The following is a 22,549-nucleotide window of genomic DNA, read 5'->3' on the forward strand; positions in this document are numbered from 1 at the left end:
CAGATAATCTGAATTTCTAACAAGTACCCAGGTGATGTTGATGCTGTTGGTCCATGGACCATATTTCAAGAAGCGAAGATCTGTTGCAGTGTTTCTCAACCACTGCTGATATTTTTGGATTAATTCTTTGTTTTGGGGTGGCAGGCTGACCTGTGCATTGTAGTGTATTTAGCAGCATTCCTGGGCTGTATCCACCAGAAGTCAGCAGCACCCTCTCCCAAGCTGTGACAATGAAAAATGTCCCTAGACATTATCAAATGGGGGAGACAAAATTACCTCTGGTTTAGAATAATTGCTCTATTGTTATGTTTAATGGTTGTATGTTTGTTGCATAATATAAACACCTATTTTGATGAACTGGCTTTAGTGAGAACAGCATTCGTCAGCCAAATAAACAGCTTTCTTCCCCTCCTCCCACCAGCACTTAGTACACTTTTATTTATGGACACTGTAGATTTTTAAACCAATATTGTTGCCCTCCTTACTATGACCAGGGTGCTCAGAAGTAAATTTCAAACCACATAGAGCAATTGTGAATATTTCCAGGGATAAGTTTCTGAAAAATAACTCAACTACTGGATTCATTTTCTTTCTCTATGTTTATTCCCCCCTACATTGAGTAAAAATTCTTTTTGCTTTATTATATATTTTTATGGGCTGCTTCATGTATTGTTTGAAATAGATAACTTTCTATTGAGTAAGGTGAACAAAACTGTTAGAATAGAAACAGTCAGGACAGATGCAATGCATTAATTTGCTGATCATGGTTGGTTATCTGCTATTTGATACACATTAATAAATAAATCCAAGCAAATAGTGAGACAAGCCTCACAACTATGAACAATCTGGCTTATTTTCTCCCAACTGTAGTAAACTGATGAATGCAGATGTCTAGAGAAAGGACAGGAAATTAACATGAAAGAAAAGTTTTGTTTTTTACTTTATATTGGAGATACAAAATTAGTAATAAAGTTGTTTGAGGCTGATAACAACAACAACAAAAAAACCTTGGCTGAATAACTAACGTTTTATACTTTGCCAGCTCTGCCATAAGACACTAGGGATTAATTGCATTTGGAGCATAAAGGACCTTAAAATTTATCCAGCTCAGTGTTTTTCAAGTTTCTTTAAGCTGTAGAATTCTTAGTTTAAACATCCTTCGGGAAGGCTAGTGTGTGAAGCCAGCTACATCAGGGTTGTTCTGTTTGCAGGGCAGGTAAAGGGAGGAAAAAAGGGTCTCTGGAGCCTCTGCAGGGAGCAGAGCTTGCAAACCCATGGCTCTGTAATATACTCTTGGGATAAGTGTGAGGAAGTGGTGACCAAGGGGATGAAGTAACCTGTTCAAGGAATCAGAATTGCCCTACAGCAGAGGTGGGACTGGAACCCCATTTAGATAGCATGCTGGGCATCTGGAGTTATTACCTAGTTCCAAGTTACCTGCATCTCTATTACTGAGGCCAATTATTCTTATTAAAAAAGTCCAAACCTTGCAGAAATATTTACATTAAAATGTTCAAATTTCCTTCTCGCTTTCTACTCTGCCTGCACTCCCAATCTGATTATTTTTCTTTTTATTTTTTTGAGACAGGATCTGGTTCTGTTGCCCAGGCTGGAGTGCAGTGGTGCGATCTTGGCTCAACCTCCACCTCCTGGGCTCAAGTGATTCTCCTATCTCAGCCTCCTGAGAAGCTGGGACCAGAGGCACGCCACCATTCCCGGCTGATTTTTGGATATTTTAGTAGAGGTGGGGTTTTGCCATTTTGCCCAGGCTCTTCTCGAAGTCCTGAGCTCAGGCGATCTGCCCACCTTGTCCTCCAAAGTGTTGGGATTACAGACGTGAGCCACTGCACCCAGCCCCAATGTGATTCTTCAGAGAAAAACAGTGATAGCTGCTTGATGTGTATCCTTCTAGAAGTTTCCCTCCTCCCTCCAGATTTGTACATACATACACATATATCTAAATCCTTTTTTTTTCCTGCCTTTTCTTGGCTGGCTCTAATTTTTTCTTTTATCATAGCACTTAACGCTTTGTAACATCCTACATATTTTACACATTTATCATTTCTATTATTTATCATACGTCTTTTCCCACTAGAACAGCCTTTATGGAGGCAAGGATATTTGCCTATTTTGATCACTGATGTTTCCCAAGTCCCTGAAGTGGTGCTGGCATGTAGTAGGCACTCAAAAATTTTGTAGAATGAATGAATGAAGAATGAATAAGATGAAGAAGCAGAACAGGAAAGATTTTTAGGGCAGTGAAATTACTCTGTTTGAAACTACAATAATGGACACATGTCATTATACATTTGTCAAAACCCATAAAAGGTACAATACCAAAGTGAACCTCAGTGTAAACTACGGACTCTAGATGATAATGTGTCACTATGGGTTCATCGATTGCACCACTGCGTCACTGGTGAGGGATGCTGACAGTGGGGGAAGTTGTGTGTATGGTGGGGGCACGGGGTAAATGGGAATTCTCTATACTTTCCACTCAATTTTGCTGTGAACCTAAAACTTCTCTAAAAAGTAAAGTTTATTAATTAAAAAAAAAAGAATGAGTGGTCATCTCAAAATTCATGTCTAAAACCAAGCTCTTGATTCGTATCTCCCCACACATTCTTCCTCTAGTCTTATCTGTCTCATCCATCCATTGGGTGATTAGGCCCAACCCACCAGCACTGCTGACAGCCTTCCTTTGAAATATATCTGGAGGGAACACTTCTCACCACCTGTAGTCCAACCACCCTGATCTAGGGTCCCACACATAAAGTGTCCTTCTGCCTCACGGCTTTGTATTTACTGTTCCGTCCTTGCTGCTTCTCCTCATTCATGTCTCCATTGCAAAATCACTTCAGTAGAGAGACCTGCCCCTGTTACTCTACCTAAATAGTAATCCCATTCTTTATCCCCCCCAGCTTGTTTTGTTTCATAGCACCTGTCACTACTTGGCATTATTCTTTCTATATATTTTTTGTTCTTGGTCCATATCATCCCACAGAATAAGTTCCAAGAAGGGAGAGATTTGGTTTTGTTTGCTGCTATATCTTCAGTGCCTAGCACACTTAGGGACTCAAATTTTTGCTGAATGAATGAATGAATGAATGAATGAATGAATCTGTTACCTGTAGAATAGCATTTGCTTCCTAAGGAGTTTCTAGCCCCCTCTACAGACTAATCTCCACATTGCAGGTAGGGAGATACGTTTTCAATCTGACGTTTCTCTCAGGATAGAGCCCAGATCCCTGCCTACATTGAACTACTGTCCTCCTCACTTCACTTCAGTGCTCCCCGGGGGCCAAATTCCAGTCCCTGGAGTAGGCTGTGCTCTTTCTCTCCACAGGACAGACGCTTCTTTTCAGCTCCCACACCTCTATTTACTCTTCACATTTCTCAAGAGTTCCTTCTCCAGGGAAGCTACTTTGACCCCCAGATTAGGGCAGATTCCATGTGATAGGTTCTGACAGAACCGTGTTCCTTTTCTGCAGATAAATCATCTCACTTTGTAACTACGTATTATGTAAGTTCCATGACAGCAGAGTCCATGTCTATTCTGCACACAGTTGTATCCCCTGCCTACAGCAGTGTGCCTAGTACTGCCAGGTTCTCAAGAAGAGTTGGTTGATGAATGAATGAAGGCATAAATGAGCATGGCAATCTCCGCTATTGCCAGACAAGTCTCCAAAGCATATCCAGAGAATGAACCTTTCAGGCATCACTAACAAATCCTTCAAGTTTGAGAGACCAGGGAACTCTAGGGGTGGCTGGCTAAGTTTCTCCCTGCCTGGCCCAACACCAGGTGCTTTGAGCACAAATACTAGCTAAGTAGATGACAACATTCTTGTGCATTGAGGCTTAGAAATCTCACTGGGGAGACACAGTCACCTGTCATTGTCCCTAGCCATGTAAGTCAGGAATTACTTCCCAGATTAATATTTCTTCAAACATCTAAACTTAAGTGATCATCTGTAAAAAGTAGTTTTTACTTACATGTATAAACTAGAGGGTTTTACATGAGAAACAGAATCACACTCTCAGAGTTTCTTTGACAGCTTTACATTTCCTGCATTTGTGGCTTATTTTAATGCCAGTGTAATATTTTAATGGCTGTGGGATAATTGATGTGGATATTTTCATCTGAAAAATGATGATTTTTCTGTAAAAAAAATTATCTTTAAAAGTTTGCTGACTCTCTCTTTCTCTATTTTTTTTTTTTTTTTTTTTTGAGACTGGGTCTCTCTTTGTCACCCAGCCTGAAGTGCAGTGGTGCAGTCATGGCTCACTGCAGCCTTGACCTTTGGAGTCAAGCGATTGTCTCACCTCAGCCTCCCAAGCAGCTGGGACTACAAGTGCACATCATAGCTGGCTTATTTTTGCATTTTTTTTTTTTTGTGAAGACAGGGTTTCACCATATGCGCAGGCTGGCCATGAACTCCTGGGCTCAAGCAACTCACCCACCTCGGCTTCCCAGTGTTGGGATTATGGGCGTGAGCCACCACACTGGGCCAACTGAATCTTTTTATAAGAAAAACAAACAAGAACAACAACAACAACAACAAAAACCGCGTGTTTTATAATTTTTCACCAGTCCCTAATGTGAACAGGGCAAAAATGTAGGCATAGGAATCAGCTGTCTTTTACTCAGCTCTTTTTGCCTCACTCCAAGTAGACTCTGTCAGCTTTGGACTCATCTGCTGCAAATATGCACCTCTCTGAAAATGAACTGTAACACAGATCAGTTCCTACCAAATTATCAAATACCTGGACTCTCGACTGCTAACTATGTAATTGCCTATGATTTTGGAAAAACATTTAAAAATCCTCCATCACCTGAAATTTGATGGTTGTTGTGGAACAAATAGGAGGAAATAATCTACCCTCCTCCACCCCCACCTTTTCCTCTGTCTTATCAAAACCCTTCACCCAGCGATATAATCTCTTTTCAGTTTCCTCGCTACCAACTCTTCATCACCAACAGAGCTCAAAAATATGGATTTACTCTGTTTACTCTGTTTTTAAATGAGATTTGATGACATCCAGGGACCACTCTGTTTCCCTACAGGGCATATACTGCCAGTTTCATAATGAAAGTAAATGGAAAAATAACATTCACTTTACTGAAACTTGGTTTGTGGCAAACTGGATTGGAATGTACTCTTCTGCTGGGGACTGTCAGGGGCTCAGGACCATTTTGTACTGCACTGCATCCCTTGGAGTAAAGACAGTCCCCAAACAACAATAATAGATGACTGATAATAATCTCTGAGTATAAGTTTCCCTAAAAAAAGATAAAAGTACTGACTGTGGATATAAGAGTATATTGCTATATACCCTTCTACCTTAATAATAATACATTTCACAAATATATTTAAAAATATGAAATATGCCACAGAAAACAACTGCTTTTACACCACCCACATCTCCTCATTTTTCTTTTAATGTGGTGACTTTTAGGGTGAGATATATTGAAATATACTCCTGTGCATTTTTACTCCATTTATATATTTACTTTTGCCTCTATTTTTTAGCAAGGTCCCTTTAAATCTATTAGAGACACACCTAAGGTGGATACTATATTAGGGGAATTAGGCATTTCAAGGTTTGAGATGACAGATTTCATCTTCAGTCAGATAACTGCTCCTGGATCTCTATACAAAATGTCCTAAGAGTGTGCATGTGCTCAACCAATCTTATTTTGCACTGTTTTCTAGTCAGATGAATATTCGTCTCATCTGCAGATAAATATCAGGTTAACCAGAGATGCGGACAAACAACATACTCTTTTGTCCATCTGCATTGTAAGAAACTTTTTTTTTTTTTTGAGATGGAGTCTTGCTCTGTTGCCCAGGCTGGAGTGCAGTGGTGTGATCTCGGCTCACTGCAACCTCTGCCTCCCCGGTTCAAGCAATTCTCCTTCCTCAGCCTCCCGAGTAGCTGGGACTGCAGGCGCATGCTACCATGCCTGGCTAATTTTTGTATTTTTAGTAGAGATGGGGTTTTGCCATTTTGGCCAGGCTAGTCTCGAACTCCTGACCTCAGGTGATCCGCCTGCCTTGGCCTCCCAAAGTGCTGGGATTACATAATAGGCATGATCCACCGCATCCGGCCAGAACATTTTTCTTTAATTATTTATTTAAATGTGCAAAGGAAACCAAACTTTTTTTATTTTAAAGAAGAGCTTTTAAAAATATAATTAATGAGAAATAAAGTTATCTTATGTCTTCTTTTGGAAGTTTGCAACATGTTAAGTCATGGATGCAAGTAGGTGACATCCTTCCCAGTGATTTGCGGTTACACGCCCGAGTCTTGCACCTACTCTTGGCTGAGGATGTACAAGGGCAGTGATCTGATGTTAACTCATTAGAGCAGTTTGCAGAGAGTCTTTTCAAAAGGAGTTGTAAATCTTCATTTCTTCTTGTTATTTGGATGTGTTTCACGGGCTGTTGCAGATGACTGGGATTGGGATATGTGTGGCAGGAGAAAGCAAAGATAGAAACCAGTCGCTGTTATGTCTGCCTTTGTCAACTAAAATTCACTTTTTGGAGAGGTGGGAGCAGGTAAGTAAGGTAATGCAAGAAAAGTCTCAAAGCACCAAGAAAAGTTCGCTGGAAAAGTATTCCCTAGTAAGTGCCCTTCTAACAGGGGCCCAAGAGACCACCTCAATGAAATGAGGCTCCAGGGAATTTGGTAACATTTTCCTATTTGCTGTTTTTCTTTCTCAAATTGTGTGAAAAAGATTTAGCATTCTTCTCTGGCTCCAAATTTTACAACTTCAATTCATGGAGAAATTATCCTAATCCCATGATTAAACTAATCCATTAAAAAATAAAAAAGAAACCTTCCCCAGAAGCATTAAGTGGATGAGCGTAATCAACATCCTCCAGATGGGACCAGCTGGACCAGGAGGATGCAAGCACCCCACAGTCACACCAACACTGAGGTAGACTTGACTACATGCACATTTTCAGTAAGGAAGCTTTGTCATTAATCATGGAAACAATGCCCACTAATTGATATTAATAATTAATCTCATTTTAAGAAAAATCAACTTATCACTTTGGGAGGCCGAGATGGGTGGATCACGAGGTCAGGAGATTGAGACCATCTTGGTCAACATGGTGAAACCCGTCTCTACTAAAAATACAAAAATTAGCTGGGTGTAGTGGCGTGTGCCTGTAATCCTAGCTACTCGGGAGGCTGAGGCAGGAGAATCGCTTGAACCAGGGAATCAGAAGTTGCAGTGAGCCGAGATTGTGCCACAGCACTCCAGCCTGGTGACAGAGCAAGACTCCGTCTCAAAAAAGAAAAAAAAAAAAAAGAAAAATCAACTTGTGTGGGTCTATAAAGAAAGCACTACATTACTAGCTTAAAAATTAGCTTTCTGTAAGTCAGCCTTGCTGATACACTCTACAGATGGGATGTATTTTCACCCAATCAGGAAATACTTCAAAGTAACATTGATAGGTTCTCGTAAGCTTTTATATCATTCTTTATAGAACTTCAGTTATGGGCCAGATTTCCAAGAATTTATTACAATATCATGTGTGTGTTTTTTTGACCTCTAATCAGCTTTGTTCACATAAATGAATGCCAATGATTCAGATTTTTAAAATGCCCTTTGGCAGATGAATTCAGTTCCTCCAGTCTTGTAAATAAATACAATCAGGCAGTGATATTAGACCATTGCTCTGCTTATGAATACATAACTTTAAGTGGTTGGTAAACCTGCACAAATACTAGAGACCTACAAGGCTCAGAAGTGAATTACTGACCTAGGAATAACAGGCTATTTCATACCCAAAATGACATTGCCGACCCAACCTTAATAAGACTTGGGGTTTGACATTTTTTTCCAGACACAGTGATAGATTCTCACTGATCTATTTATACTCTATTGCCTGTCCCCAGTGTGATCAATATTATGCAATAATAGATGGCTGACTGGAGTTATGAATGCTATTTGTGACCCTGATTCAACTCATACCGAATTCTGTTATACAGTGACCAGCGAGGTTCCTATTCATTTAACATAGTTTATACTGAAGTATTATGCGGAACCATATGAAATTGATATTTTTATACGTCAAAACAGTCTAATGTCAGTTTTTTCATATGGACCAAACTAACATCAAAAGAATTTCTTTCAAAGGTTGTTTTGTCGTGTTCCTAGCGTATGGACTTTGTAACAGCAGTCCAAAATTTTTCTTAACACTTTGTTGTTATTTCCTGCTGGCTATATGTCCCTTTAACTTTAAATGTTTCAGAAGTGGTTTTTATGCTTCTTCTCTTTGCTTCTTGACTAGTATGCATAATTCATCAAGAAAGATCAAATATGTTGCGTTTATTCCAACAACACATCAAACATAACACAATTAAGCCTAAATCTTTTTTAAATAAGTTTTTAAGGAAAGAAATATAATATTGTTAGGCAATCTTATGATAACAAGCAAAATTGTGTCAGCCAGATGACTGCTGGTGTGTCACTGAATAGTTTACATTACTTCTGAAATAATAACAATGTGTCCCCTGCAATCAGCCTGAGCTCTTTCTCAGTGGATGTATTACCAGTGAATCACACAAATTTTCGATCCTTCACACATATCTCTGTGCAAGGAATTGCCCAGGAAATTCCGAGTATGAATGAATTCCAAAATGTCAACTAAAAAAATACATACTCAGTTCTAGGTTATCTAGGTCATCCCTGGTAGGAAACATCAATATCAAAAGAAATAATTCTTTTTTAAGTAAAGATGATGAATTTATTCAATTTTTTTGAAAAAAAAAAAAGCAAAGTTAACTAGTTAATTGTCAAACTACGGATGCTTTTTGACTTACAATGGGGTTATGTCCGCATAACCCCATTGTAAGCTGAAAATCTTACATCAAAAATGCATTTAATACACTTAGCCTACCGAACATCATAGCTTAGCCTAGCCTACCTTAAATGTGCTCAGAACACATACATTAGTCTACAGTTCGGCAAAACAATCTAACACAAAGCCTATATAATAAAGTTAGTTGTTATGAAGAATTTTGAATCAAAATTCAAAGTATGGTTTCTACTGAATGTGTATGGCTTTTGCACGATTGTACAGTCAAAAAATCATAAGCCAAACCACCATAAATCAGGGACCATCTGTAATTTTAACTCCTAAAATAGCTCAAGGCAATAAGAAATATCATTTGTTTTTGACAAATAGAAGTTTGAAGTAAATCTGCAGGATTTTCTCACACATTTCCACAAGACTAAAACTCATTGCATAGTAAACCTTTAATGCTTTAGATCAACTTTGAAAAATCCCACTATTTTACCTTTATCTTTGCTATTGAATCCCTCTGTCAAACTGGGGAATTCACTTAACCTCTCTTATATTAAATTCTCCAACTTGTGCAATAGATACATAGATTATTAGCAAAGTAGGCAATTGTAAAGTGTTTATTTTGATGGAATTTTATTGATTTTAGCTATTTCCAAGCCCTGGTTTACTTATCTAATACTTATATTTGAATATAAGCAATCTTTTATTGTCACCATTAAAATGGCTTTAAAAGAGTTTTAGGAAGGCTAATAAAATTAGTGCAAACACTTTTGAAAGTGTCAGATTATATACAGACATGCTAAATAATATTATAATGTTATCACTAAACATTTGAATCCCCCTTTCCCTTTGTTAGCATGAGAACACACTCTTTCCTCTGATTTGAAGTGGGAAAAGGGCTAGAAAGTAGAATATAGAAAAAAGGGCTCTTCCAGTACCTAAACCTGATAGGCAGTGGGCAGATGAATATGAATTGGATTTGCTATTCTTCAGCTATTTTTCTTTCTGGAGGCTGAGCTGTCTGGCTTTTTCTATGAGGGCTGTAGCCTACAAGATGGCAGATCGTGCCAGAGTGCTAGAACCATCACACAGATCTCAAGGGAAGAACATGGTTGCTGCCTAAGAATTATTATTGTAAAGATTATGAGCCTGACAGTGCCTTAAAGCTATCCAGACTTGTTCAACCCACTACCAGAAAAGTGAGTCTGCCCTAGCACTATGGCATTTTAGGACCCGTGTCTCAAACACATTTCTTTTTCCAGGTCCAGGAAGGACTATGGCACAAAATGTAAAGGAGTGTCAGAAATATATAGTAATCAAGATATATAATTTTTTTAGAATTAAAATTAATGCAAATAATGCATGATGAACAAAATGTCAAAATTGTAATTAGGGACAGGATTGATATTACTAATTATTCCTTTTGCCTTAGGTTCCACTATGACTCAGTAAGACACTGTTACTGATCTTGTCGTCACTTAAAATTTTACTGAGTTTTTTTATTTTTTTATTTTTTTTTTGGCGGGGAGACAGAGTCCCGCTCAGTCGCCCAGGCTGGAGTGCAGTGGTGCAATATTGGCTCACTACAACCTCCGCCTCTCGGGCTCAAGCCATTCTCCTGCCTCAGCCTCCCGAGTAGCTAGGATTATAAGCGTCACCGACCATGGCCAGCTAATTTTTGTATTTTCAGTAGAGATGGGGTTTCACCATGTTGGCCAGGCTGGTCTTGAACTCCTGACCTCAGGTGATCCACCTGCCTCAGCCTCCCAAAGTGCTTGGACTACAGGCGTGAGCCACTGCGCCCAGCCTTTACTGAGTTTTATTGGTGCCACCCTAATTTGTGTGCCTGAGGGAGGTCCTGGCCCCTGACATCCTGTTTAAAATTAAAATTTTTTATTTTTTTACTTTGCCCTTTGTTTTCTGACTAGCTCAACCTCTCACTGGCTTCTCTCTCTTAAGTCACCTCCTGACTATGGTTATGCCCTTTTCTTTGTGTACGGATGGTCCTGACATAAGATGGTTGAACTTACCATTTTTTGACTTTACAATGGTGTGAAAGTGATTCTCATTCAGTAGAAACCATACTTTGAGTTCCTATACGACCATTCTATTTTTCACTTTCAGTACAGCATTCAATAAATTACATGAGAGAGTCAACAGTTTATTATAAAATATGCTTTGTGTTAGGTAATTTTGCCTAATGTAGGCTAGTGTTCTAAGTGTTCTGGGCATGTTTAACGAAAGCTAGGCTAAGCTGTAATGTTTGGTAAACTAGGTGCATTTTCAACTTATAATGGGTTTTTGGGGACATAGTCTCATCCTAAGTTGAGCATCATCATCTACACTCTAAACTCTAAGAGGTCAGGAATTGTATCTGTTTGGTTTATAGCTGAATCTTGAGTACTTTTAACACAGTGCCTGGAACACAGTAGCTGAATGGAAGCTGATATTCAATGTTATGCATGACTTTCTTGCATGATTATGTGGTTGGGAAATGTCTCTGGCAGAACCCCTACCCCAGAGCCTGCTTCAGGGTCACAGACCTCTTTCCAGAATTTTCCTGGATTCTGGGACAGGGAACCAGAAATAATATATCTTGAGGTCTGCAAAAATCATAGGGTCAGTGGACTTATGTGCACCCAAGTAGATTCAAATGGGAATCAAGAAGATGATCAACCTTTTTTTGGGGGGGGAAAAAAAAAAACTAACATAATGTAACGTGTTTAAAAAAAATGATCTATTTTGCAAAAGATCCAGAAAAGAGTATGCTAATTTACATGATTTGAGCTTTTTGTTTATTTGCAGTGGCTCCTGAAGTTTCTCAGGTTTGGGAAGTACACAACACTTACCTTCAATGGTACACTGATCAGGGACTGGAATCTTCTTTCCAATTTCCATGGCATATGCTTTCACTTTGCTGAGGTTTTTTTTTAAGTGCAAGTAGAGCTTATCTTGGTATTCTATAGGACTTGCAGTTGTCTCTGGAGTTTCTTCCTGGAAGTTTTCTTTAACAGTTTCTGGCAAATTCTCTGAGTCTATATGTATAATATTTGGGTATGAAACTGAAGACTCCCCCAGCTGTGATCTATCAGTGTCTGTCTTAAAGGGCAGTTTGTCATTTCCTTGGCCAAGTGGGTCTATTTCTGAAAGAGAGATGCTGGCTGGTATGTCTCCCCTGTTTTCATCTTCGCCGTCATCTGAACCCACACCCTTTGTGAGCATAGTGTGCAAAGCCAAACTTTTTGACCTAGAGTTCAAACAAAGGGAAAGTTAAAGAAGTTGTGTTACTATTCACTGACAAGGAAAAGAAATAATAATAATATTGGGACAAAAAGTTACTTCCTCTGGAGTGTGAAACTATTAATGGGCCTGATAAATGTATATCACCAATAAATGATGTAATAAACCAAACCTTTGAAAATCTAAGTCACCTCCAAAAACAAAGGTTTAAAAATCAATTTCATGGCAAAACTGGCTGCAAAATAGTAGACTTACATATTTTTCATCTTTGTCTACTTTTGCTTTTGATTTTTCATCAGAAATCAAGAGACAGTATTTTCCATATGGCATATAAGCAATAGATTTGTCTTCCATTCATGGTACCCATTTAAAATAGTGAGCTTCTTTGGATAATGAGAGCATTGTGGATGATATTTCATTCATGTAAGGATGGCACTTTGGGTGGCGATCGGTAAAAGATATATAAAAAACACCCCGTAACAGAGTGATAACAAAGCTAATAGCGAACATGAAGTGTATGATTTAAAAATCAAACCAAGCAAGAGTTATACCTGTTAAATCTAATGTTTTTTCTTCCTTCTTTAGAAACTTGGCCCAGACTATATCTTCTGATAGAGCCAGGGGTATTGCTCTCTGCATTTATCTTGTCTTCAAAAGCCTGGATTTTAACTTGGAGTTTTTCATGGTCTTCATTTTCAGTTACTATGAGCTTGGTTTCTTCCAGTTTCTCAGGCAATTCAATTTCAGTGCTGATTTTTCTCCTAAAGGAATATAAATCATTGCATTAGATGCTGGCCATATATACTCTTCAGAACAGTGTTATTCTCTATTTAACTGCCTCTCACTCAGAAGCAAAAATTTTGCCTGATAATTTTTTTCATTGGTCATTTAACAAGTATTTACTGAATATCTACTACAGGCATAGGTCTTTGAAATTGCTTCTATAGCTTGTTCTGCCAGAAATTTAGAAACAGTGGTGTTTATGTGAACTTTGCATTAAAAATGTTTTTTTAAGGGTTCAAAGAATAAAAAGCAGTTTTTATGCTCATGTACCATATTCTTTTCGAGAAATTCTTCAAATGTATGGCTTTCACATGAAATGTGTGCCAGATATTTTCTAAAAAAATGTGCTGATATGTTTGTACTGAAATTACAGAATAAGAACATTTCACATGCACTGTATAAACTCATGGTTTTGTTAATTTTTAAAAAATCAGTGTAACTCTTACACCTTCCAAGCAGAAATATCTTTCTGAATTTTAAGATGTTGGAAGAAAGAGGTTTTCTATGAATGATATTAATATAGACCCAAATATCTTTTATAGCAGAGTTTATAAACCACTTTGTGGGTCATTAAAATTACTTCTTTTAAAGCAGGGGCCATGTGTGGTATAATTTTGGATTTCCTCTAAGGGCTAACAGTGCCTTAGCTGGAATGAGCACCTACAAATAAGCTGCAGAAATAGCTTTCTGATGTTCACTGAGGCGCTGAGTAATTATAGGAAAGTAGCATGCATTTATCTCCCCTTATTTATCTTCTAATATTGAGCTGCCTACAGCTACTTTAATTTTTATTCAACAACCACTGTCCATTTTTATAACGTATGATGTATTAATTCTTTTCTTAAAAAACAAGGATAAAAGGAATTATTTTTACTTACCACACTTTTGACACCCAATATGTGGGTTTTTTTCTCATATCAACTAATTCTCCAACCCTCTAGACACCAACTGGGTGTCTTACAGTTCAATTCAATCCCAACACTGATGACCTGGAATTAGCCCCAGACTCCACAGACTGCCCCCAGTTCAGATGCCAGTGAGAAGTATGGGGTCTCCAGCTTACACTTCTGTTCAACTTGGCTACAAAGGTTCCCGCACCGCCCCACCCCCATGGTTCAATAATTCACTGGAATGACTCATAGGACTCAGGAAAACACTTTAACTTATTATTATTGGATTTATTATAAAGGATACAACTCAGAAACACCCCAGTAGAAGAGATGCACAGGGCAACGTATGGGAGAAGGGGCTCAGAGCTTCTGTGCTCTTTCTGGCTATGCTGTACTCCCAGCACCTCAATGTGTTCACCAATCTGGAAGTTCTTGGAATTTTAGGGGTTATTATGACGGTTTCATTATTCAGGCATGATTGATTAAATGATTACCATTGGTGATTAACTCAATCTTCAGCCCCTCTCCCCTCCCCAGAGATTGGGGGTGGGTGAGTTATAGGGTAAGATAGAGAATGGGGCTGAAAGTTCCAACAGTGTAATCATGCCTTGGTCTTTCCTGTGACCAGCCCCAATCCTCAAGAAATCTAGGGGTCCCTGCCACCAGTCATCTCATTAGCATGTAAAAGACACCCATCAATCTGAGATTCTGAGGGTTTAGGAGCTGTATGCCATGAACTCGGGACAGAGACAAAATATTTATTTTTATTACAGTACATAATAATCCCTAGAAATATATTCACCAAGATGGTCTAATGATTTTGTTGGTTTGTCTGTGTATATTTACTTGGCTGTCTTTAGCATTTTTCCAAAACATTGAGGAAAGGGCCCGGACTTACAGAAAAATCTCGGCTTTTTCAAACATTATTTTTCCCTAAGGGCCAAAGTGAACCTGGCATAATACCTGAATGAGAGTGAGAGGAAAAACATACTTAAAAAAAAAAAAGAGAGAGAAAGAAAGAAAGAAAGCACTGCCAGGCGTGGTGGCTCATGCCTGTAATCCCAACACTTTGGGAGGCCAAGGTGGGTGGATCAGTTGAGGTCAGGAGTTTGAGACCAGCCTGCTTAACATGGTGAAACCCCGTCTCTACTAAAAATACAAAAATTAGCTGGGTGTGGTGGCAGGCACCTGTAATCCCACCTACTCAGGAGGCTGAGGCAGGAGAATCAATTGAACCCGGGAGGCAGAGGTTGCAGTGAACAGAGATCGCACCATTGCACTCCAGCCTGGGTGACAAGAGTGAAACTGTCTCAAAAACAACAACAACAAAAACAAACAAACAACAACAACAAAAACCCACTACTTTTTAGGAAAAAGCAATGCAGAAGGGCTGGTAACTAATTTTTTCAGTTACAATCTACCCATTCTGGCACCTATATCTGCGGTGGACACTGGTGAAGGTGCGTTAGCAGGGTTGGATAGTGAAGTTTTTCTGGCTGGCCCAGAGAGGAGAGCAGTCCTGGCGTTGAGGGAGGGTTCATGATTATGGGCCCTCAGTGGTCAGAATTCACCTGTAGGTCCAGTCCAGGGACAGCTGCTGATGATTCAAAGTGGGAACCAGTATCTTTTAGGTAACAAGGCAATTGTCTATTGTTTAATAAGTGGTTGCTGATACAATTTAAAACCATTTTTCTTACATAATTTTATAAGTTTTCTATGGCTTTACATAATTTTTATCTACCCATACCATGCATAAATAAAATACATATTGATAGATTGCAAGAATCAGTATGTGAGAATAGAGGCTAAGCTTGAAAATGTTTTTCTTTCTGACATATATATGATATTGGCTACAGTCAAAGAGATGGGAGGCTTTGACATCTTTTAGCCAGAAGATTCTAAATGTTTACTCCCATTACAAATGAAACCAAGATAATGCTATCTTTAGATGATATTTTACAAACCATGATGATAGCCAAGGTTAATTTTTAAAAATCTAATGGACTCACCACACAAGAAATTTTGGGGAGTATTTATTTTCTATCCACATTAGTTCATGTATAGTCATGAAACTAAAATATTTCTCTGGTTCCATGGAACCTAATCACACTTCAAAATTAAAAGATACCTTTATTTCAAATATTTCTATAGCTGGGGTCATTAAAACTTAAAAATTTGTAAAGCATAACTTGTAACCCAAAATGTAAATATTAGATATTGAGCATTATACAAATGTTTTAATGTTTTAATTTTTAGGTTTTTAGAGATGGGGATCTTGCTATGTTGCCCAGGCTGGCCTCAAACATCTGGGCCCTAGCAGTTCTCTATCTCAGCCTCCTGAGTAGCTGGGACTACAGGTGTGTGCCACTGTGCCTGACTATATACATTTTTATATTTTTTTTTTTATTTTTTTTTTTTGAGACGGAGTCTCGCTCTGTCGCCCAGGCTGGAGTGCAGTGGCGCAGTCTCGGCTCACTGCAAGCTCCGCCTCCCGGGTTCATGCCATTCTCCCGTCTCAGCCTCTCCGAGTAGCTGGGACTACAGGCGCCCGCCACCACGCCCGGCTAATTTTTTGTAGTTTTAGTAGAGACGGGGTTTCACCGTGGTCTCGATCTCCTGACCTCGTGATCCGCCCGCCTCGGCCTCCCAAAGTGCTGGGATTACAAGCGTGAGCCACCGCGCCCGGCCGACTATATACATTTTTAAACCTCCAAATATATGAACTGTTAGAGGAAAATTTCTCATGAATTTATAATTTTTTTCTTTCTGTCTAAAGCTCTGGGTTATATCAGTTACGATAATCACATTTTCTTCAAAAAAACTTCAAATTTCATAGATTATAGAAAATGTCCTAAGATAATTTTATTGGATCAGTTTTTTATTCTTAAAAAAAGTTTTGTATTTATGGAGATCCTTCTTTTATTTGTTGTACTCTTTATACCAATTTCACCATCTATAAAATGGGGATAATAACTGTACTTAACTCACGGGGTTGGTAGAATGATTAAATGACAGAACCAACATGAAGCAGTGTTCCTAGTACATAACAAGCAGTCATCACATGTTAGATTTTATTACTGTCAGGCTGTAGGAGGGGATGGCCACTTAGGCCCCTTTCCCTGCCTGTGTCTCCAGTGACCAGATGTTGGTTAGTAAGCCCCGCAGCCTGGATGCATCAGAGCTTTAGTAGCTGGAAGCAGCCTTCCTTCACATTCAAGTTGCTTTATAGCATTACTCTGATGAGATGCTGGGCATGATACTCACTGACCCCAAGAGGGCAGGTTGGGTGTCTCAAGGGTAAGGGTTCTCAGTGAAAAACAGGACACTCAGCCAAATCTGAATTTCAGATAAACAATAAGTTGTTTTTGTTGTTGTTGTTGTTGTTTTGAGATGGAGTCGTGCTCTGTTGCCCAGGCTGGAGTGCAGTGGAGCGATCTTGGCTCACTGCAAGCTCTGCCTTCTGGGTTCATGCCATTCTCCCACCTCAGCCCCCCGAGCAGCTGGGACTACAGGTGCCCGCCACCATGCCCAGCTAATTTTGTTTTTGTATTTTTTGTAGAGATGGGGTTTCACTGTGTTAGCCAGGATGGTCTCGATCTCCTGACCTCGTGATCCTCCCACCTCGGCCACCCAAAGTGCTGGGATTTTACAGGCGTGAGCCACCGAGCCTGGCTAACAATAAGTATTTTTAAGTGTAGGTATATCCCTAGTGAAATATACTAAAAATATATTATACTTGACTACAGTTATTATACTAAAAAAAATCCTAAGAAATTATTTGTTCTTTAATTGAAATTCAGCTGGGTGTCCTGTATTTTTATTTGTTAGATTTGGCAAAGCAACTCTGGGATAAATCCCTGCTGCCCTGTGGGCAGGGACCTGTACAACTCATCTGGTCTGGCACAGTGCTTGGCACACAAAGGACCTGGAATTTTTGTAGAATAAATGAACTGAAACCACATTGTTGTCTGAAGTCAGCCTGCCACCCACCTCCAAACAACAACAACAAGAACCACAAAACACAAAAAACAAAACAAACAAATAACAACAACAAAAAAACCCCAAAAACCTCCTGAGGTCTACCAGATGCCCACGAGAGACAGGCCACTTCTCCTGGCCCTTCAGGGTTTGGGGATGGCACAGTGCTATTTGGTAAACATGAAATGTGGAGAGAAGCAGGGAGCAAGAGTAGAGGCAAAAAGAGTAATTTGCAAGGGAACAAATATGAAGAATGAAGAAGCAACAATAAAGTATCTGGGATAAAGAAATGCTCTTTAGATCTATGGCTGATGAGAATTCTCACCGCAAAGACTTTCTCTTCTACACAATCTCCCTTGGTTTTATGATTTAGATTTCTAGAGCACAGAAGTCAGTGGACTGGGGTGGTAATGAAGTCATTGAGGCAGCCAAGGTCTCCAGATGGGTCAAAGGGAACTTTCTGTTTCTGGCCATCAATCCACCTGGGCATGCCACAGAACTTTGCTGGCAGGGAGACAGGACAAACTTCAATTCCAATAAATTGGAAGGTCAGGAAATGGTAGATAGAGGGTTTGGGTTTATCATAAACATTCCCTCTCCTTTACTTCTTTTCCTCTTGCTTTTAAGATTTAGTGTAAAAAGATAGAAGTATTTTGTTCGAAACAAAGTTTTTGAACAAAAAGTTCAAAAACCAAGATCTTTTCCTGAGATAAACTTCTGCTTCCCTTCTAGGGCAAGGAAACACATCACAAATGTGAAAGTGCTGGCAGATCCATGGGTCCTGTATGTGTTTACTTGTAGAGTGGTGGGGGCAGGGGGCAGGGGCCAGTGGGTTGGGCTCACGCAGGGGGTTGTTATTTCTTTTCCATTTGTCACTTTTGACCCCAGAGGTAATTTTATAGAAATCTTTGCCAGAGTTCTATAATCCCCTAAATATTAATTTGGCCTTAACTCAACACGCCACATTACAAGAGGCTCAGATAATTTCTAGTCTGAACAGTTTCTGGTTTCTGTTGCCAAAGCAAAGTTTTTAAAAGTACCTCTAGGGATTCCCAGGGGGAGGCCTAATTACCTCCCTCTTGTGTGAATGGGGACTTCCCTTAGAAACAAATTGGCCCTTGGGCTGCTCGCTGCTCTCACTAAGCTGGGAGATGAGACTATAAAGCTGGCAGGGGTGGAAAGATTGGCAGCCTCTCTTCCTGGCTCCTTAAATCAAAGAAAAATAATATTAGTTAATGTTTGATGATCTTGGCTTACAATTCCATGTCCAGGGTATGTACTCCTGCAGAGTTAAGCTTGTTAAAGGAGAAGTAGGACAACGCAATGGACTAAATCCACATTGGAGTCCTAAATTCTTAGAATGCTATATTCCTTACTCTTCAGTAATCTCTTGGGTCATCAGTCATCATAGAGAAGATCCCCCAACTTCACAGTGCTAGCATCTGTTTTGGGACTGCAGTAAATAATGCTGCCGGAACACCTAAGCTGGAATGTTAAGGGAAAGGACAACAATAAGACTCAGTTCTTGGTATCTATCCTGCCTCTGACCTGCTCAGTGGGCAAAAGCAGAGATGGGCAGGTACCTAGTTATGTGGGGATCAGAATGTGATCATGCCAATGGTAGAACTCTGCTAAAATGAAATAACTCCATGGTTTACTTCATTTACACAAAATTTCAAAAGAGTTTTCAAAAGCAGACAGTTGTGGGGGAAATTGACTGAACATAATCTTATGGGGAAAGCTTAGGTTCATGACTCCAATTTCATGTTTATTAGTGATGCTATGAAACTCTTAAGGACTGTAAGTTTTATTTTTGTTATATAAAAATGGGATTGATATTACATCATTAGATTGCTGAAAGCATTATATAAGATAATGGATTTGACAGTGTTGCTCATATAGAATGGGCATGAAAAATTCAAGGCATGGTAAAACCCTGAGTGGCTGCTGCTTAATGTGGACATTTGACACTGAAAGGAGGTTTGTGCAAGTGGTACCAATCCTAGAAGATACGCGTTTCCTGCTCAAAGCCAGGGAGGACTATAAAATCCCTCCTCTTACTGCACTATCTTAAACAGTGTGTACTAAAAGAGAGGGACTCTCCTACTCCATGAGCATACAAGAACTGGGATATAGAAATGGCCAATTAAAAAAAAAATCCCTGTACTTCAAATATGAATTCTGAGCAACTGCAGACAAAGAGAATATCCTGAAATTAGGATGAAAATATAAAAGCCATGATACAAGGAAGCGACACTTCTAATTCAGATGCCCAACCATTTGCTCACTTTTCAGTTATTTAACCAACATGGGAGAGAATGAGACACGGAAAAGGGATCAGCAAAAAGTGCAAAGCCCCTGCTTTTCCTACTCAAAGTGAGATCCCTGGACCACCGGCATCAGCATCACCTTGGAGCTCGTCAGAAATGCAGAATCTCAGGCTCTGATCCCAGATCTACTGAATCAGAATGTGCACTTTAATACGGTCCCCAGGTGTCCAGTGACACATTCGAATTTTGAGAAGCGATGGCCCAGACAATGAAATAAGAGAATCCGAAGTGGACCAGGGCAGAGGCCTTTTTCCTCAAGCAAGGCTGCTGAGGGTTTCACTAATTCTGTAGTAAGGTAAGACTTAATCTGTGGATTATTTGGAGTTGGTGGGCTTTGCCTTTTATCCTTTTGGGGATACATTCCGAGGTAAAGGTACATTTTCGGGTTTTGCTGCTGACAGATACTGGTTCAGATGGACCCCAAATCTTTAGATTCCTGAGACGACTGGGCATATCGGGTGAGCAGTAGCCCTAACAGAAGACGGCTGCCCCATCCTAATGAACTGCCACCCAGATACAACACAAGCTACAAAATCACTTTGTAAATTACAAAGGACTGTAAAAAATGTAGAGTAGGAATATCATCAAAGCACTGTCAATCAAGAGGGAGACCTGTAAGGTAATGTGCTCTTCTTTGTCTGGGCTGACTTTATTGTCTGGGCACAGGAGCAAGCAATAGGGTCTGGCCATGAGGATTAAAGAGCTAAGACATTGTCACTCTTGGCATTTGACACTGGAAGAGCAGGAAAAATGGTTAAAATTTTCCTATTTGATACATCTTCTCGTAGTCTTCATCTCAAATATGATACTGTAACCCAATTTTAATTGATAGAAACATAGTTACCCAGAAATGGAGGATATAATTAATCAAAAACCCATCAATAACTGAGCTGGGGATAGAACTCCTACATGAAATTCTGTGATTCAATTCCTAGTCTACCTAGAATTCAGCCCTTACCTACAGCAAAGTTTAGCTAACAGCCTTCAGGCTGCCAACTAATGAAAAGCCTATCTTTTGCTTTATGATGAATATAAATAATATTAAGAACCATTTTTCCTCAGCTGTAACCCATCTTAGAGTAGCTGTATCTCAACCATGGCCACAATGGTGTGTGTTCATCACCTTTCATTTATTAAATCTCTTTCCTTTAGGTCCCAGGAGAAAGTTTAGGGAATAAAATATTAGGTATTAAAGAGAGTTCCCAGACTTAGTCTGGGTCCAGCTGCGTCCAACGTTTAATACGGTAGCTTTTAAACTCGCTGTAGTAAAGAACTATTTTTTTTTTAATTTTCATGTCACAGACCAATATTTTTGTAAAGATAGCAAAAATAAACTACTAGAGAAATGCAATGAATAAAACAAGACATACAACATCCACTGGTCAGGTACTTGGATATTACAGCAATGTTAAATTGCTATAAAAGTTCTAACTTCTTATTTTCTTATTTTTAATATCTGCAATCACTTCATCACAGTCTGATAAGAAACAGTTTGCAGATGGGCGCTGGTCTAGTGGATATGCCATCACCTATTATAATACACACCTGTAACAAAGTGCTAATGCTACTCATTAACATTTACAGAGGGCTTTCTATGTATAGTTTTCACTGTTCTAAATCTGGTACATGAATTGCTTCCACACAATCAAGGGAAGCTGGCCTTATTAGTAACTCCATTTACAGATGAGGAAACCGAGGCACACTTAAGGTCACTTAGTTACACCAACATTAAATCCAACTGTTTGCCTCCAGAGCTCTCACTTAACACTCCACTCTGCACACTTCCTCTAAGTAGGTGTGGTTCAGGTTACATCTGAATCTACCCCAGGAATAAGTAATACATATTAGGGCATTGGTGATATAGCACGGTAACCAAGAAGAGTTATTACACTCTGATATCTCTGAATAACATCCTGTGGGAACCAGACACCAGAATAGAGTTGATACATAGTCACGGGAGCAACCCTTTGTATTAATTGGAAAAATGAATTTTGGCACCCTCTTTTAACACAAACTAAAAAGGTGTTCAAAACTCAGAAAATGACATGCAAATGGCAACTTTAAAGTTCAATTATAACAGATACTAAAAAGGAATATGGAGCATTTGGGGAACCAAAATAGTAAATAGCTAGGTCACCAGGGTCCAGGAAGAAGTGTCTGATCACTAGCTGGCACCCTGGCCCTCCTCTCACGTGGGTTGTAGAGGGTCAAGGTCCTCTTACCTCTTCTCCCACAAACACCCTTTTTCCTCTTTCCCTAGGCTAGAACTTTGGTGTTCTCTGTCTTGCTTGAAATGGGAAGCCAGGGCATGGGTGCCTGATGAAAAGCTTTCTTTTTTTGTGTGCCCTGTGTTTCGAACATTGCTATGTTACAGAAAATGGACCTGGTTCCCCGTGAAGCTGATATTACATTGCCCACACTTCATACTGGGGCTGCCCGCGTCTCTACCCTACTGTGTCCTTACATGGCAGAGCCAGCCTGTCTGAGGTCTCACATTCCCTGGGCC

The 22,549-nt window shown here is 39.5% G+C and overlaps 1 protein-coding gene across 3 annotated transcripts in view; it reads right to left on the reverse strand.

Moving 5' to 3' along the window:
• The window catches only part of VEPH1 (ventricular zone expressed PH domain containing 1), a 255,018-nt gene that overhangs the window by 93,875 nt on the left and 138,594 nt on the right, over positions 1–22,549 (reverse strand). For all 3 annotated transcript variants that reach the window (XM_063620307.1, XM_063620306.1, XM_063620308.1), the window contains 2 exons: positions 12,614–12,823; positions 11,672–12,069 (listed from right to left, as the gene is read on the reverse strand). In XM_063620307.1, coding sequence (XP_063476377.1) covers positions 11,672–12,069; positions 12,614–12,823 — 608 coding nt within the window. The remainder of the gene's footprint in view (positions 1–11,671; positions 12,070–12,613; positions 12,824–22,549) is intronic.

This window comes from Symphalangus syndactylus, chromosome 17, assembly GCF_028878055.3.
Source record: "Symphalangus syndactylus isolate Jambi chromosome 17, NHGRI_mSymSyn1-v2.1_pri, whole genome shotgun sequence".
NCBI lineage: Eukaryota > Metazoa > Chordata > Mammalia > Primates > Hylobatidae > Symphalangus > Symphalangus syndactylus.